This window comes from Callithrix jacchus, chromosome 9, assembly GCF_049354715.1.
Source record: "Callithrix jacchus isolate 240 chromosome 9, calJac240_pri, whole genome shotgun sequence".
NCBI classification, from domain to species: Eukaryota; Metazoa; Chordata; class Mammalia; order Primates; family Cebidae; genus Callithrix; species Callithrix jacchus.
In genome coordinates, this window is record NC_133510.1 from 57,023,807 (window position 1) to 57,038,624 (window position 14,818).

The 14,818-nt window shown below is 34.4% G+C and overlaps 1 protein-coding gene across 4 annotated transcripts in view; it reads right to left on the bottom strand.

Moving 5' to 3' along the window:
- Window positions 1-2,994: 2,994 nt before the first annotated feature.
- The window catches only part of USP15 (ubiquitin specific peptidase 15), a 159,484-nt gene continuing 147,660 nt past the window's right edge, over window positions 2,995-14,818 (bottom strand). For 2 of the 4 annotated variants that reach the window (XM_009004139.5, XM_009004138.5), the window contains 3 exons: window positions 13,164-13,267; window positions 8,277-8,365; window positions 2,995-4,928 (listed from right to left, as the gene is read on the bottom strand). In XM_009004139.5, the coding sequence (XP_009002387.1) occupies window positions 4,746-4,928; window positions 8,277-8,365; window positions 13,164-13,267 (376 nt within the window). In that variant the 3' untranslated portion in view covers window positions 2,995-4,745. The remainder of the gene's footprint in view (window positions 4,929-8,276; window positions 8,366-13,163; window positions 13,268-14,818) is intronic. The other 2 variants (XR_013521793.1, XR_013521792.1) reach the window with 1 other exon arrangement.

The window sequence follows — 14,818 nt, forward strand, 5'->3', positions numbered from 1 at the left end:
CCTAGAATGCTTATTAAAAAGCTATCATATATATTTATCACTAGAAAATCTGATAATAAAACAATATATAATATAGATCTACAACTGAATACGTAATAAAAACTAGCAAGGATATAAATACACTCAGCTTTTCCTCCTTTCCCTATCCTCTGGTCAAGTGGTACTTAAAAGATTTATTTGGGAATAAGCATCAATATATTTTCAAGATAGGTTTTTTCCTAATTTCTGAGGTTAAGTTATTCAAAGAGCAAAAATTTTTAAAATTTTGTTGTAAAGTAAAAAATATGAACAAAAACTTCTACCCTTATTCTTTGGACCTAGCAATGAGCTTTGCCTTTCCTTCTCACTCCTCTTATATTTTAGATGACCTCTGGTTTCTTCCCCTAGTCTATGACTCAAGAATTTTCCACATTTCTATCTTAAAAATGTGGTGAGAAGGTGCTCATCTATACTGCACAAGCACAGATCAGAAACATACTAAATAGGGAGAGATGGAAGCGGGCAATAATAAAATGCATTATCTGTAGATAACTTAAAAATAATAAAACTAAAAATTGGCCTGCTTTTTCTTGTCACCATACACCAGTCTTAAATGTTATCAGTGCTAATATATTCCTCCTCTCTGAGGTAGAACGCTCCTACTACACCCTACACTCCCTTTGGTATACCACTGAAGGAGACTCCATTTCAGTCTCCTGGCTTATTTTATAAGATATTCTCACTTCAATCAAATTAGTTTATTAAAAACCCCACCACCTTTATGTTGCATCTATTTTGGTACTTACATATTTTCTTCGTGCCCAAATCAACGTTTTGTGCAGTTTTATATCCAGCTGTCAGGAAAGCAAGGATAAATACAGGACTACTAAAAGAACACAGATTATGAGAAAGCAAGATATTTAAATAAAGCATCAGGCTGCAACTTTTTCAAGGAGATTAATTAAAAATAAATTATAAGACTGAGTCAGAAGCATCACTTTAGCCCAGTAGTTTGAGGTTACAGTGAATTATGATTACACCACTGCACTCCAGCCTGGGCAACAAAGTGAGACCCAGTCTCTAAACAAACAAAAAACTAAAGTCTAGTTTACAAAGTCCTGAAATTCAGGGTTGCATTTGGGGAAATGAAAAGGAGACATAAGTTAGATGAAAAGGATAAGAAAAAATGTCACATTATATTTATCAATTAATATTATAATAAAGGTATATAAATCAAATGAAGTCAACTCTTAAAAGGGAATGGGTTAGTCAATATTCCAGTGGGTACTTTCTTATTCAATGCTCAAATACTGAGCTAAAGATACCTTCAGAAGCAAAGTCATTAGACTTCAAGATGCTTTTCTATTTAGACTGAAGAAATCAGCGCGTGTAATAAAGTTTACAAAGCTCTTCCCGTAAAATACACAATCCCATTTGAGCTCTCGACAATCCTATGAGGCAGACACTCTAACAGTAAGAGGTAGTACATATCTGAGGATAGAATATTGGCTCTACTACACAGAAATTCTGTGAGCTTGGTAATATTACTTAAATGCTCTGTATCTTGGTTTCTTCATATGAAAAATGGGGATGACAACTGACCCTACCTCATAGCTGTTGTGGGATTAAATGAGAATGCATATAAACACTTTAATATAGTGCCTGGTCCATAGTAAGTGCTCAATAAATGATGGCTATTATTATCATTACTTTACAGGTAAAGAAACAGACTAAGAAAGATTAAGTTCAAAGTCACATGATTACTAAGTGGCAAAGCTAGAAGTAGAAATTCTAGTCTAGATATATTCCCACTACCCTGTATTACCTATGAATATCGACTTTTTTTTTTTTTTGAGACAGGGTCTTGCTCTGTTGCACAGGCTGGCGTGCAGCGGTGTGATCTTGGCCCACTGCAGCCTTGACTGCCTGGGCAAGCAATTCTCCCACCTCAGCCTCCTGAGTAGCTGGGAACACAGGTGCGTGCCACCACACCCAGCTAATTAAAAAAAAAATTATTTGTACAAATGAGATTCTCACTATGTTGCCCAGGCTGGTTTCAAACTCCTGGACTCAAGTGATCCTCTCACCTCAGTATCCCAAAATGCTGGGATTACAGCTGTGAACCACCATGACCAGCCTGAATGCCTACCCATTTTTTTTTTTTTTTGAGATGGAGTCTCACTCTGTTGCCCAGGCTGGAGTGCAGTGACCATATCTTGGCTCACTGCAACCTCTGCCTCCCAGGTTCAAGAAATTCTCCTACCTCTCAGCCTCCTAAGTAGCTAGGATTGCCACGTGTGCCACATGCCCAGCTAATTTTTGTATTTTTAGTAGAGATGGGGTTTCACCATGTTGGGCAGGCTGGTCTTGAATGCCTGACCTCGTGATCTGTCTGCTTTGGCCTCCCAAAGTGCTGGGATTACAGGTGTGAGCCATGGCACCCAGCCCAAATATCTACTTTTAATTAGAATATGTATTATCCTTTTGCATTATTTTTAAAGTCTACTTTTTGCAGTTGAAAAATGACATTTGAGTTTGACAGCTTCAATGGCATTATTAACATCACTTCTTTAAGTGGGAATAAAAGTTAATGACAGGCATTAAAAAGAAAGTGGTCTCTGAAGAATTAGGATAGAGACCATAATCTAGGTTTAAAAGAGTTTAAAAGAGTTAGCTTTGATTTTTCTTTAAACCTTAAGAAAAATGAAAATATAGTACATTAGTTGGTAGACAGCAGAAAGAAAGTAAGCTCAGTGAAGGTAAGAATATTTGTTTACTGCTATATCTCCAGACTCTAGAAGAGTGAATGCTACACAAACATGTTTAATGAATAAATACTAAAGTTGAAAAAAATCAACTTTAAAACATGCCCTTAACAGTAGGATTCATTTTGCTCTGACGTAATTTCCTTTCTAGTATTAACTATTTATAACTAAAAAGTCTAGCATATAGTCATCTAACCATAAAGTAGGGGATTTTAATTAAAAGATTAAGAGTAAGAAATAAAAGACTAAATAAGGCCTTGAATAGCTTTATTGAAATCTGTATAAATAAACATGCACATTTCAAATGTAAACTCAAGTGAACTCAAGTGCAGACAAAATTTTAACCTCTGTCATGCAGGAGGCTAGTTTACATTAAAAAAAAAAGAAGAAGAAGAAAAAAAAAAAAAACCAAAGCAGCTTTTTAAAATACCAGGATGTTAAACCAGCTTTAATATCAAGATATAAAGCAAAGCCATGATCAACATACCTCATTTATCCTGGTCAAATGCATTTTTTTTTTTAAAACTTTTAAATGCTAACATAAATAAATAATTTACCAAAATGTGCACTCACAGAGTGAACTTTTATTTACAATACACAATTTATAATCTATTGTATTTGATTAGTTCAAGTGAAGAACATTATACTTTTTGCTTTAATAGCAGTGGGACACAAAGCAATTTCTCAGGTAGTCGATATGTGAAATGTGCCCCAGCATTTAGGTTTTCTATTAAAGGCAGTATTGTATGCCAATTTACAATACATTCTTTCAACTAGATCAAAGGGAAAAAGCAGCAAATAAAAATGTTTCAAATGTTCACACATATTTTTGGCATCCTGGATCCTTGAATGTGGTGAACTAAAATCAAATTCAAGGTGTGTTTATGCTTTATATACTGTACAGGTTCTGACTCTGGAACATGCAAATGCCATTTCTCTTATAACAAGTTACCGTCTGAGAAAAGCTGTAAGGCTATGGTGAATTCCATCAGGAACACACAAAGAAAGTTAACAGACCTACCTTTATAGCCAATTGTGCATTAATAATTTAAAGGCCAGTATATGAAAAAAATCTCTCATCTAAGCTTGATGCAATTATTACTATGGACACAGAATACTATTAAGTCTGTCCTTATATTACAATAATTGGGAGAACCAAATTACCATAAAATGGGGTAGAGAAAAACAGACAGCAAAAATTTTAATTTTGGACCAACACCAGATTAAAGATATGCATTTTAAGGCAAAATTGTTTTTGAATGTCTGAAGAATAGATCCCAATAGCAGTAGATAATACATGTAACTGAAAAATGACTTTAGATGGAATATGAAATGTAGAATCTGTCTCCACATTGGCAGTAAAATGAATATAATATTCTGGATTTTTAATGATACTACAAAAAGAAGTATCTTTTCTAAGACTGTTTCTTGTATCATGATTTAGTTTTTTTAATAGGCCCACACCGATTACCGGGATAAATTTGAAAATGTGGTTTCTGAAGAACGCTGCCGCAGTATTTATGCCACATTGATACTGCAGCTAAATATCATAGTAGTATATACGGCAGCCTAATGCACATGAACTAGATTATCCAAAAACTAAGTTCAGCCATAGTTTTCTTGCAGTATTATTAGAGCAAAATAAATGACCAACATCCACAAATTTAACATTTGTCATCAATTAACTCACATCCAAAAAAAATCAAAGGAAACATAATTAATCAAAACAGCAGCAAACTTAAAAGGGATTTATTTGTGATTTCCTATATATATTTAGCTTGTAAATACAAGACTGTAAATGTATTAAGAGACAATTTCTGTTAAAGTTTTCATTGTGTTTCACTTCAAGTACTGCACAAGTTAAAATCTGATAAAGGATTTACATTCGGTTATCTGAAACTCCCCATCTCAGACTTTTGTTTTAATGTGGTGGGTAACTTCATCATTTCCATAGATACCACCAGCAGGAAAGTCTCTCTTTTATGGCTTCTGGGACTTTCATTAGTTAGTGTGCATACAGTTTTCATTTTCTATATCATTGTCATTATCATTGCTATCTTCATCACTTTCTAATGGGATGCCACTGGCAGCTGAAGCACCTTTAGTTTCTCGGTCAAGAGGAAAAAAGCCAGTTCCAGTGAAAGTGTCTTGTCTCTGGTAGAAGAGTACATATGCTGCTTTGGACTGTCAAAACAAACAAAGGATGTTAAAATGGTCATGATTCCCAAAGAGGACCTTAAATACATTACGAATTTTTAGTCACCAATTTTGGTGTGAGGGTACAAGTCAAATAGAAAAAACAATGCATGGTCAAATGGAAGTTATTAAAATTCATTAACAACAAGACGATTTCTACTAAAGGAAGAATGGTCATCAGAATTACAAATCTTTATGTGCTTCTAAATTATTTGGACCAAGAAATAAATGCAACTGTATCATAGATTAACCTAGTTACTCTAACATGAAGTAGTGTTCTATGCTTTCCTTCCTATCATCTCTTAAGGAAGAAGTAAATTTCTTCCTTCTAATACTAGTCATTTCAACCCATGTTTGCTGTAGAGTTCAACTTTTCCTACCATCTTAAGGATACTGTTCCATCAGTCATCACTGTGTATCTTTAATGAGTCCTTATCCACTGGACTTTTCTCTTTCCCATTAAAAATTACCTAAGGCTTTTCCTAAGTCCCTTTCCATTCTACCTCCTCTTCTAGGTGCAATATACCTCTCTCTTTCTCTTCCTCATAGGGTGATAAACAGAGTAGTCAATACTCATCATTCACTCTCATGCACACTTCTCAACTCAAAATAATCTAGCTTTTCCTCAAACCATTCTAGTAAAATGGCTTTCACTAGGGTCAATAACTTAATAAACAACTGAAATGGGTCTGTTTTTCAGGTCTTTTGGTCAATGTCTCAGTAGCATTTAATGCTTCACTATTTCTTTCTATCAATAAACAATGTTTTGCGTTTGTGACAACACTACTCAGATCTCCTATCTCTCTGGTTTCTTCTCAGACTCTTCTGTGGACTCATTAAATCCTGACCTTTAAACATACTATGTTCTGTCCTCAGCCTACCATTGTCTCAACATGTATCCTCTCACTAGGTGACTCAATTAAACCTATGGCTTCAACTGCTGCCTGAGGCTGATAACTCAAATGTATAACCTAAATCAGTTCTCACTCATTAACTCCAGTGTTATTAGTCCAAGAACTAAATGGAAATTTCCACACAGCTATCATATGGGCATCTCAAACTTCAACAGCACCTATTCTTCCTATATTCCCAATCTTGTTGAATGGTGAAATAAGAGTCATCTTAAACGTCTCCTTCTCTGGATCTCTACAACTATTATCTTTATTGTATCTATCTTTTATCAAGTTATATTAATTCTGACCAGTAAATATCTCATAAATCCATTCTCCCCTTCTTTACACCGTTCTAAGTACTATTTTAATTGCTTAAATTATGTGACAGTCTACTGTATGGCTTTTCTGTTTCTTTACTCAGTGTCTTCAACATACCTTCTATGATGTTCTCAGAGAGATGTTAAGACACAAACTGAACAATGTTATTCTCTTATTTAACAATCTAATGGCTTCTCATAGTCTGTAACATAATGTCTAAACAACCAGAATGCCACTTTTCTTGATCTAAGCGCTAAATTTATCTCCAGTCTAATTTCTTCCCCCTGCCCTTTAAGAGCTTTTCCTTTGAGTCATATTCATTTACATGCTGTTCCCTTAAAATGTCATGCTTGGTCATGCCTCCTTGTTTTTGTAGAATACTGTTTTCTTTGGTGAGAACACCTTTGTTTCTTTTGTTTAGTTTACTCTTATTTTTACTAACAGACTCAGGTCAGACATCTTCACCACATGAACTTCCCTGTACTACAACTTCCCTCTACTGGTCTTATCCCCTTAAACCCCAAGTCTGAGTTGAGACAGAAGTTCCCTTTCTAAGTGGCTATAGTAAGGTATTTAATAGTACTTATCATGCTGTAATTGTTAATTTACTTATCTTTAGTTATCTTTAGTTTATAAATCAGAGGTAGCTGTCTTTTAAACTCTGGACTGAGAGATAACTATCTTTTATTTTTTTTTAAACAGAGTCTGGCACTGTCTTCCAGGCTGTAGTGCAGTGGCACAATCTCAGCTCACTGCAATCTCCACCTCCTGGGTTCAAGCAATTCTCCTGCCTCAGCCTCCTGAGTAGCTGGGACTGCAGGCATGTGCCACCATGTCCAGCTATTTTTTTTGTATTTTTAGTAGAGACGGGGTTTCACCATGTTAGTCAGGATGGTCTCAATTTCCTGACCTCATGATTGGGCCGCCTTGGCCTCCCAAAGTGCTGGGATTACAGGTGTGAGCCACAGCACCTGGCATGAGGTAGCTGTCTTTTTAACTCTGTTCAGAATGGAGTCATTTGTGCATATCTATCTATGTTTTTTCTTTTTTTTTTCAGACAGAGTTTCACTCTTGTTGCCCAAGAGGAATACAATGGCGCGATCTTGGCTCACTGCAACCTCTGCCTTCCAGGTTAAAGTAACTCTCCTGCTTTAGCCTCCCAAGTAGCTGGGATTACAGGCATATTCAATTTGTTCATTAAATAAAAAATCGTTGCTAAAATACATGGCAACATCAAATTCATATATTGTATATAAACAAGATAATTGTTTATTTGAAGCCAAGATTAGGGCAGTCTTGTTAAAAAGACTGATGGAGAAGGTGGGCAATTTTAGGATGTTTGGGCTGGGAGATTAAGGAGAACAGAACTGAATTTCTTTTGCAGGACAAAAGAAATTAGGAGTTTAAGTATAAACCAAAAATGTGGTTAATTCAGACAAACACAATTAAAAAAATATTTATAGTGTTCAAGTCTCTTTTTATCATAGATATAGGGAGACAAGTAACAGGATATATATATGTATGTATCTGTATGTACATACACAAAACCAAACTGAGTCAGCGGTGAATGATAAACTGATATTAAATGTGAAGTGACAGAACTTCCTAATTTTTCTACTATTCAGAAAATATCAAAGTAGCAAGTATACAAGCATTAACATTTTAAATATCTGTAATTTGTTTTTTCAAATTATGTCATTTTGAGTTTAAATACTTAATTTTTATAAGGCAGGATAAGACTTCAAAGATCACTGGTACTGTAAGGTTTTCAGGGATTTTTCTTCTCCTGTTTAAACATTCTGGCTTTGAGTAGTCAATGTCTAGAAAGTTAAGAGCTGAATCTACTTTCCAAAAAAACTTAATTATTTTTATTAGAAACTCTATGTTGAAAACTACTAAATTTTTTTTCACCTTGCAATTTATGCTTTTATTAGTGGGCAAATTTAGAAGACAAATTTCTATTTAGGGGACAATTTGACATTTATTTAACTAAGAATTGTCACTTTTAGCTACTCAAGCTACTAGAATGTAGATTACAGTGTTCCATGGGCCCCTTTTACTAATTTATATTCACTCCTTAAAACAGTGAATCCCATAGTTTTCAGGAAATGTAAGACAAGCTTACCACAATTTGGTCTTCAGATGCAGTGGAGACACTACTGTCATCAAAGTAGTACCATTTTCCATCATCTTTATTTTTTGCAAAAGCAGTATCTAATGAAAAAAATATAATCACTGTGAAAAAATGATCTTGGTTTTCTGGGGACTTCTCAAAAGTCTATAATCATCTATATAAGGAATATCTATTAAAACTGCCTGACAATCATCTATGAGGCTTATTTATTACACAATCAATCGACTCAAATGATTAAAAGTATCTTAGAATAATTTTCACAATTAGATGCCTAAAATAATTTTCATATAAGTTTAAACATACTTTTTTCATCTCAGGAAAAAATAGATTACTTTTAAATTCACAGAATAGCACTAATGACAATAAATGGTAATTAACATTTATGTAGTGCTTACTTTGTACCAGGCATAGTGTTATACATTTTACATGTATCATCTCATAAAGAAGGTATTATCACTATTATTCTCCCCACCTTAGCGATAGGAAATTAAGGCATCAAAAAAGAAGGATAATTTACTAAAGGTACTATAGCTATTAGCTAGCAGTTAGGATTTAAACCTAGACCTGTTTCTGACTTCAAAGTTTGAAATTTCAACTATTATTAAATTTTCTATGACAATTTGTTTTCTGATAGCTCTACTCATTAAGCTATAGTTTTTTTTTTTTTTCCAAACACCAGAATCTCTTTCAGTTTTTAACAAAAGTACAATTGGTCCTCTGTATATAGGGGTTCTGCATCCCTGAACCCAGCCAACCACAGATCAAAAATATTTGGGGGAAAAAATTTCCACAAAGTTTTGAAGACTAAAACTTGAATTTGCCATGTACTGAGTACTATGCTGAATTCATGTGAATGAAGTGACATGCAGGCATCGTATTAGGTATTCTAAATAATCTACACATACAAGTATATGAGAGGATGTGGATAGGTTATATGCAAATAGTACAGTATTTTATCTAAGGAACTTGAGCATCTGTGGTATCCACTGATACAAAGGGATGACTGCACAGAGCAAGAAAAAGGCAAAAAGTGATTAATTAATCCACATAATTTTTAAAGATCTGCTTTATCTTTAAGTCAAAAAAAGCCCCATTTCCCATCCAATGTCTTACATAAACTACCCAGTAACTGAAGAAATGAAGTTGCAAAATGTTCCTAAAATAATTAACTGTGGTCACTGCTTCTAAAAAGCGACACTTTGTAGGGTATGGTTCTTCCATAACCTAAATAATTCTTCCCATCCTAAAGTAAAAATTATTATCCTTCCCATTCATATATAAATAAGAAATTGAGGTATTATCCTTAATACGGCTAAAACCAAAGGGCAATATTCTCTATTAAGTTACCTGTTTGGATGATGATCAGAGGAAATGACATTACTTTGAAAGTAAGGTAATCATCATCTTTAGTGAAGCTTCATTGGAAGCCAGAAGAAAAGACCAACCAACCAACCAACCAACCAACCAGTCAACCAGCCAACCCACCACAATAAAATAACGGCTTAAACTGTAAGTTGTTTAGTTAACGATTTTACTGAGCACCTACCCTGTGGAAGAAATGTTTCATATTCTACCTGCTGTTGGTTCCCTCTCCTCAAAAATCAACCACGGAGAAAAACCACAGAAGCAGAGGGAAGTTAAGGTCAAAGAAGCTAACAAAAAAAAACAAACTGAGAACCCTGTTCTCAATATGTCACTGATATGATTAACGGCATATCAGAATGAACTAACTCAAGGATATTTCTATGTGCATGCAAAATGACTGAAGAATGCGACAGAATGGCTGGAGGCAGAAATGAGAAGACAATTCAGAAGAAAGCTTTTAAATTCATGCTTCAATCTTCGTCACAGAAATTAGCAATATTCAGGCTACCTAAATCAGAGTCTTATTGCTGCTGGGTTAGCCCTCTTGGGCTAACAAAATATTTGACACTTAATATGATTGTACCCCATGCACTCTGGTTGAAAATCAGCCTTGGTGAGGAGTGGAAGAAAACAGCAATGGGCTGAGCAGCTTCCTTTGAGCATGCTCTACCCTATTTTCTCCCCTTCCAGCTACATATAGGACCTCTGCTAAGCTGTTGCTGTGTATGCTGTATTGTTTCTTGACCTGTATCCTGTCTTAAATCTAAGTCAACCTGGTGCTGGGTGAAGCCTTTTGTGTGTTGTGAGTTTGTCAATCTCAATCCAAGACCACTGCAGAGCAGATGCTACTCTGTGATTTATAAGAGACACATTCAACAAAAAGGCACAGAGAGTTTGTAAGTTAAATGATGATATCCAAAAGAAAGCTAGAGTAACACTTGCAATAGCTGAGAAAAAGAAAAAAGGGGCCAAGAATGTCAAATCCTGGTGTAAAAGGAACAACACAGAAGAGCTACCCATTATGAACATAAATGTAATTATGCAAAATATTAATAAGGACTAATAAAACTGTTGGGAGAAGCAGATCAATCAACACTTCAGTAGGAGTCCTGACAAAATTCCTCTCAGGAATAAAATGAACATAAAAAATAACCAGGGAGAGTAATGGTTTGAATACAGTTGATAAGCTTAAGCTATCAGAGATACAAAGAACTCCATATCTAAATGGGAAATGTATATTTTTTTCTAAGCATATAAACATTTAAGGAACGAACCATGTACGTATTAAGACACTGGGAACTTTCAGACTCCTAAAGATTAATAAAGACAATGTTCTCAACTGCTATGTAATAAAACTGAAAGAACAAAGTGACAAACTCTGTATATTTGGAAACTAAGCATATGATTAAATAACATTGGGCTAATTAGGAAATCATAAAGGAAACTGAAACATACACACAATTGAAAGACAATAAAAATATTAAGTACAGCTAAAGCAGTACTTAGCAGAATATTTATAGCCTTTAATTACAGCCTTCAGTATAGGAGAAACAATGAAGAGCAAAAAGGTTAAGCATTCAACTCAAGAAATTATAAGAAGAGTAACACAGAAACCCAGAGTAACAAGAGGTTACATTCCCATACAATGAAGGGAAGAGAAGAAATCAATTAGATAGAATAAATACATACAGGCCAGGTGTGGTGGCGTGCACCTGCAGTCCCAGCTACTCAGGAGGCTAAGGTAGGAGGAACGCTTGAGCCCAGGAGATCAAAACCAGCCTGGGCAACATAGTGAAACCCTGTCTCTACTAAAAATACACAAAAAATTAGATGGCCTGTAGTCCCAGCTACTCAGGAGGCAAAGCTGGTAGGATCATTTGAACCCAGGAGGTGGAGGCTGCAGTGAGCCAAGATCATGCCACTGTACTCCAGCCTGGGTGACAGAGCGAGACCTGGTCTCAAAAAACATAAATAGATAAAAATGAATACATAGATACAACAACAAAAATAAAAATCTGATAAGATGAAAAGCTAATTCTTTGAAAAGATTAATAAGAGAGAAATCTGGAAGACTAATTTTTTTTTTTTTTTTTGAGATTGAGTCTGTTGCCAGGCTGAGTGCAGTGGTGTGATTTTGGCTCACTGCAACCTCTGACTCCCTGGTTCAAGTGATTCTCCTGCCTCAGCCTCCCGAGTAGCTGGAATTTACAGGCATGCGCCACCAAGCCAAGCTAATTTTTGTATTTTTAGTAGAGGCAGGGTTTCACCATGTTGGCCAGAATGGTCTCAATCTGCTGACCTTGTGATCCTCCTGCCTTCGCCTCCCAAAGTGCTAGAATTACAGGCATGAGCCACCACACCCAGCCAGAAAGATTGATTTAAAAAAAATAACAGAGAAAAAGAATGAAAAAAGACAAAAACAGGATAATATAAGTATTATAAACAGTTCTTAAATAAATTAGAAAACCTAAATGAAATGGATACACTTTTAGATATAAAGAAAACATCAAAATATACACAAAAGGAAAAAGAAAACTGGAGACCAATATGCATAACATAAATAAAAACAATTATTGTTAAGCCTAGATGGCTTTACAGGTTAATTCTACTAGACTTTGATGAATAGTCAATTCCTGTATTGTACCAGATGTTCCAAAAAAACCAAACGAAGGATAAAGCATCCTAGCTTGTTTAATGACTCTAATCTTTATTCCAAACTAAGATAAATGAAAATATAAAAAACTTAGAAGACCATTTCACTTATGAATGAAACTGTAACAACCCTAAATAAGTTGGACTAAATCCAGCTATGTATCAAAGATATACAAAGATAAGTAGGATATATCCAAGGAATGCAAATATTGTTCAACAGAAAAATAAATCGCTTGCAGAATGTAGAGTGGAACAATCTGACAACACTTACTTAAACTCAGCAATCTCACTTTTGGGTATGCAGCCCAAAGAAATTCTTACACAGGATACCATAAACAATTGCTTATCAGTCTTACAGTGGTAGAAAGTGAAAGGCAATTTAGAGGTTCATCAAAAGGTACGTGGAGAGATAAAATATGGTAGATGTAAATCATGAGCAGTGAGAAACAACTGACTAAACAGACACAAAATAACATAGATAAATCTTAGTAAGAGTCAAGACCTAGTGAGATCGATACCACAGTACTAATTATATAAATGAATAAATATTAATGATTTACAAGAGTATATGCATCAAACTTGTTAGAAAGCAAAGGGGAAGGAGAATGTGGAGGGAAATGCACTCTAAGACAACAACATTCCCTCCTGGGCCCTGAACTGAGGAGTATAATGAACTCAATCCTCTATGAGTGTGGAAAAAAAAAGGTTCAAAAGCTGACTCATTCATTAATCAATATTTAATTACTATATGCAAGACACATCTGAGATTTTATCCTTAAGAATTAATAAATATCGTAAAGAAAAAAGCCTGGAGTTCTTCAAACACCATGATTTGGGTAAAAAGGCAAACTGTCAACTTACAGTGTCCTCCTCCCATCCCTCCATAGTGGTTGGAAACAGCAATCAAATTATAGCGGCAAGGACCTGCATTTGGATTAATTAAGAATTCCGACATATCCAAGTCACTGTTTAAAAAAGAAATCAAGTTAATTTTATGTTGTCCCTAAATGCAATGAATTCTATTCCCTTCTGCCATTGTTGTTTGACATGTGTGTGTGTGTGTGTGTGTATCTCAATAAAGAAATTATGAGTCAAGTAACTTACAAAACAAATCATACATGTACCTCTGAGATATTAATGTTTTGGCAAAGATTTGTTTATGGGTTGAAAATGTTAAAATGTTTCATTGAGTATATCATAGAGATATCTGCACTCTCATGTTCGTTGTAGCAATTTTCACAACAGCTAAGATCTGGAAACAACAACCAAATCTCGTTGATTCGATGGAACTACATGTTGTAATGTTGATGGAAGTAAGTGTCCATCAACAGATGAATGGTTAAAAAAAGTGTGGTACATATACACAATGAAGTACTATTCAGCCATAAAAAAGAATGAGATCCTGCCATTTCCAACAACATGGATGGAACTGGAGATCATTATGTTAAATGAAATAAGCCAGGCACAGAAAGATAAACATCACATGTTCTCATTTGTGGGATCTAAAAATCAAAACAACTGAACTCATGAACAGAAAGAGTAGAAGGATGGTTAATAGAGGCTGGGAAGGGTGGGGATGGTAATGAGTTAAAAAAAAATGAATGAATAAAACAACTATTTGATCACACAACAGGGTGACTATAGTCAATAATAACTTAATTGTACATATAAAAATAACTAAGAGTGTGACTGGATTGTTTGTAACAGAAAGGATAAATGCTTGAGAGGATGGATATCCCATTCTCTATGATGTGATTATTTCACACTGCATCAAAACATCTCATGTACCCCACAAATATATACACCTACTATGTAGCCACAAAAATTAAAAAATAAATAAATACAAACGTTGAATGTTGTTATTCAGATTAATGTTTTTATGCTAACACATTTAATTCTCAGTATATCAGGAGAAACAGTCATCACTATTTACCACCTGGGTCCAATGGATCTTTATTTTAAAGTCAATTTTATAAAAAGTAGTTTATGGGCAGGGTGGGACATTAAAAAAAAGGAAGTGATTTATGTGAAGAAAAATACAAGAACAGTGAAAACAACTTTCTCAGAAGTTTTAAAAAATATTAATATATCAAATTTTTATTCTACATTTGTTGGCTTTGATGACCTATAAACCTGAAATGGGCAACATTCTTTGAATGTAACTGACTAATCATAATCTATCATTTAAGAACCTGGAAAATGACCATCTTGTAAATAGGTTATTATTATTTCTGGTTGTTCTTTTTGTATTTGCATCATTAAAAAGCAATTACGATTCTAATTTTTAAATACATCTCTAACAGATTCTAGTTTGTCATTACTCCTGATTCTTTTTCTTATTCTTACATTGCCAAATGCTATATTATTGAAAACTTTTAATGGCTCACTATTTTGTTAAAAAGAACATGATCTTTTTTTATTCAATAATTATATATAATTTTAAATTTATAACCATCAATTAGTATGAGCAATCCAATAAATATTTTGTTTTATGTAATCTATTTCCTTCTAGTTAC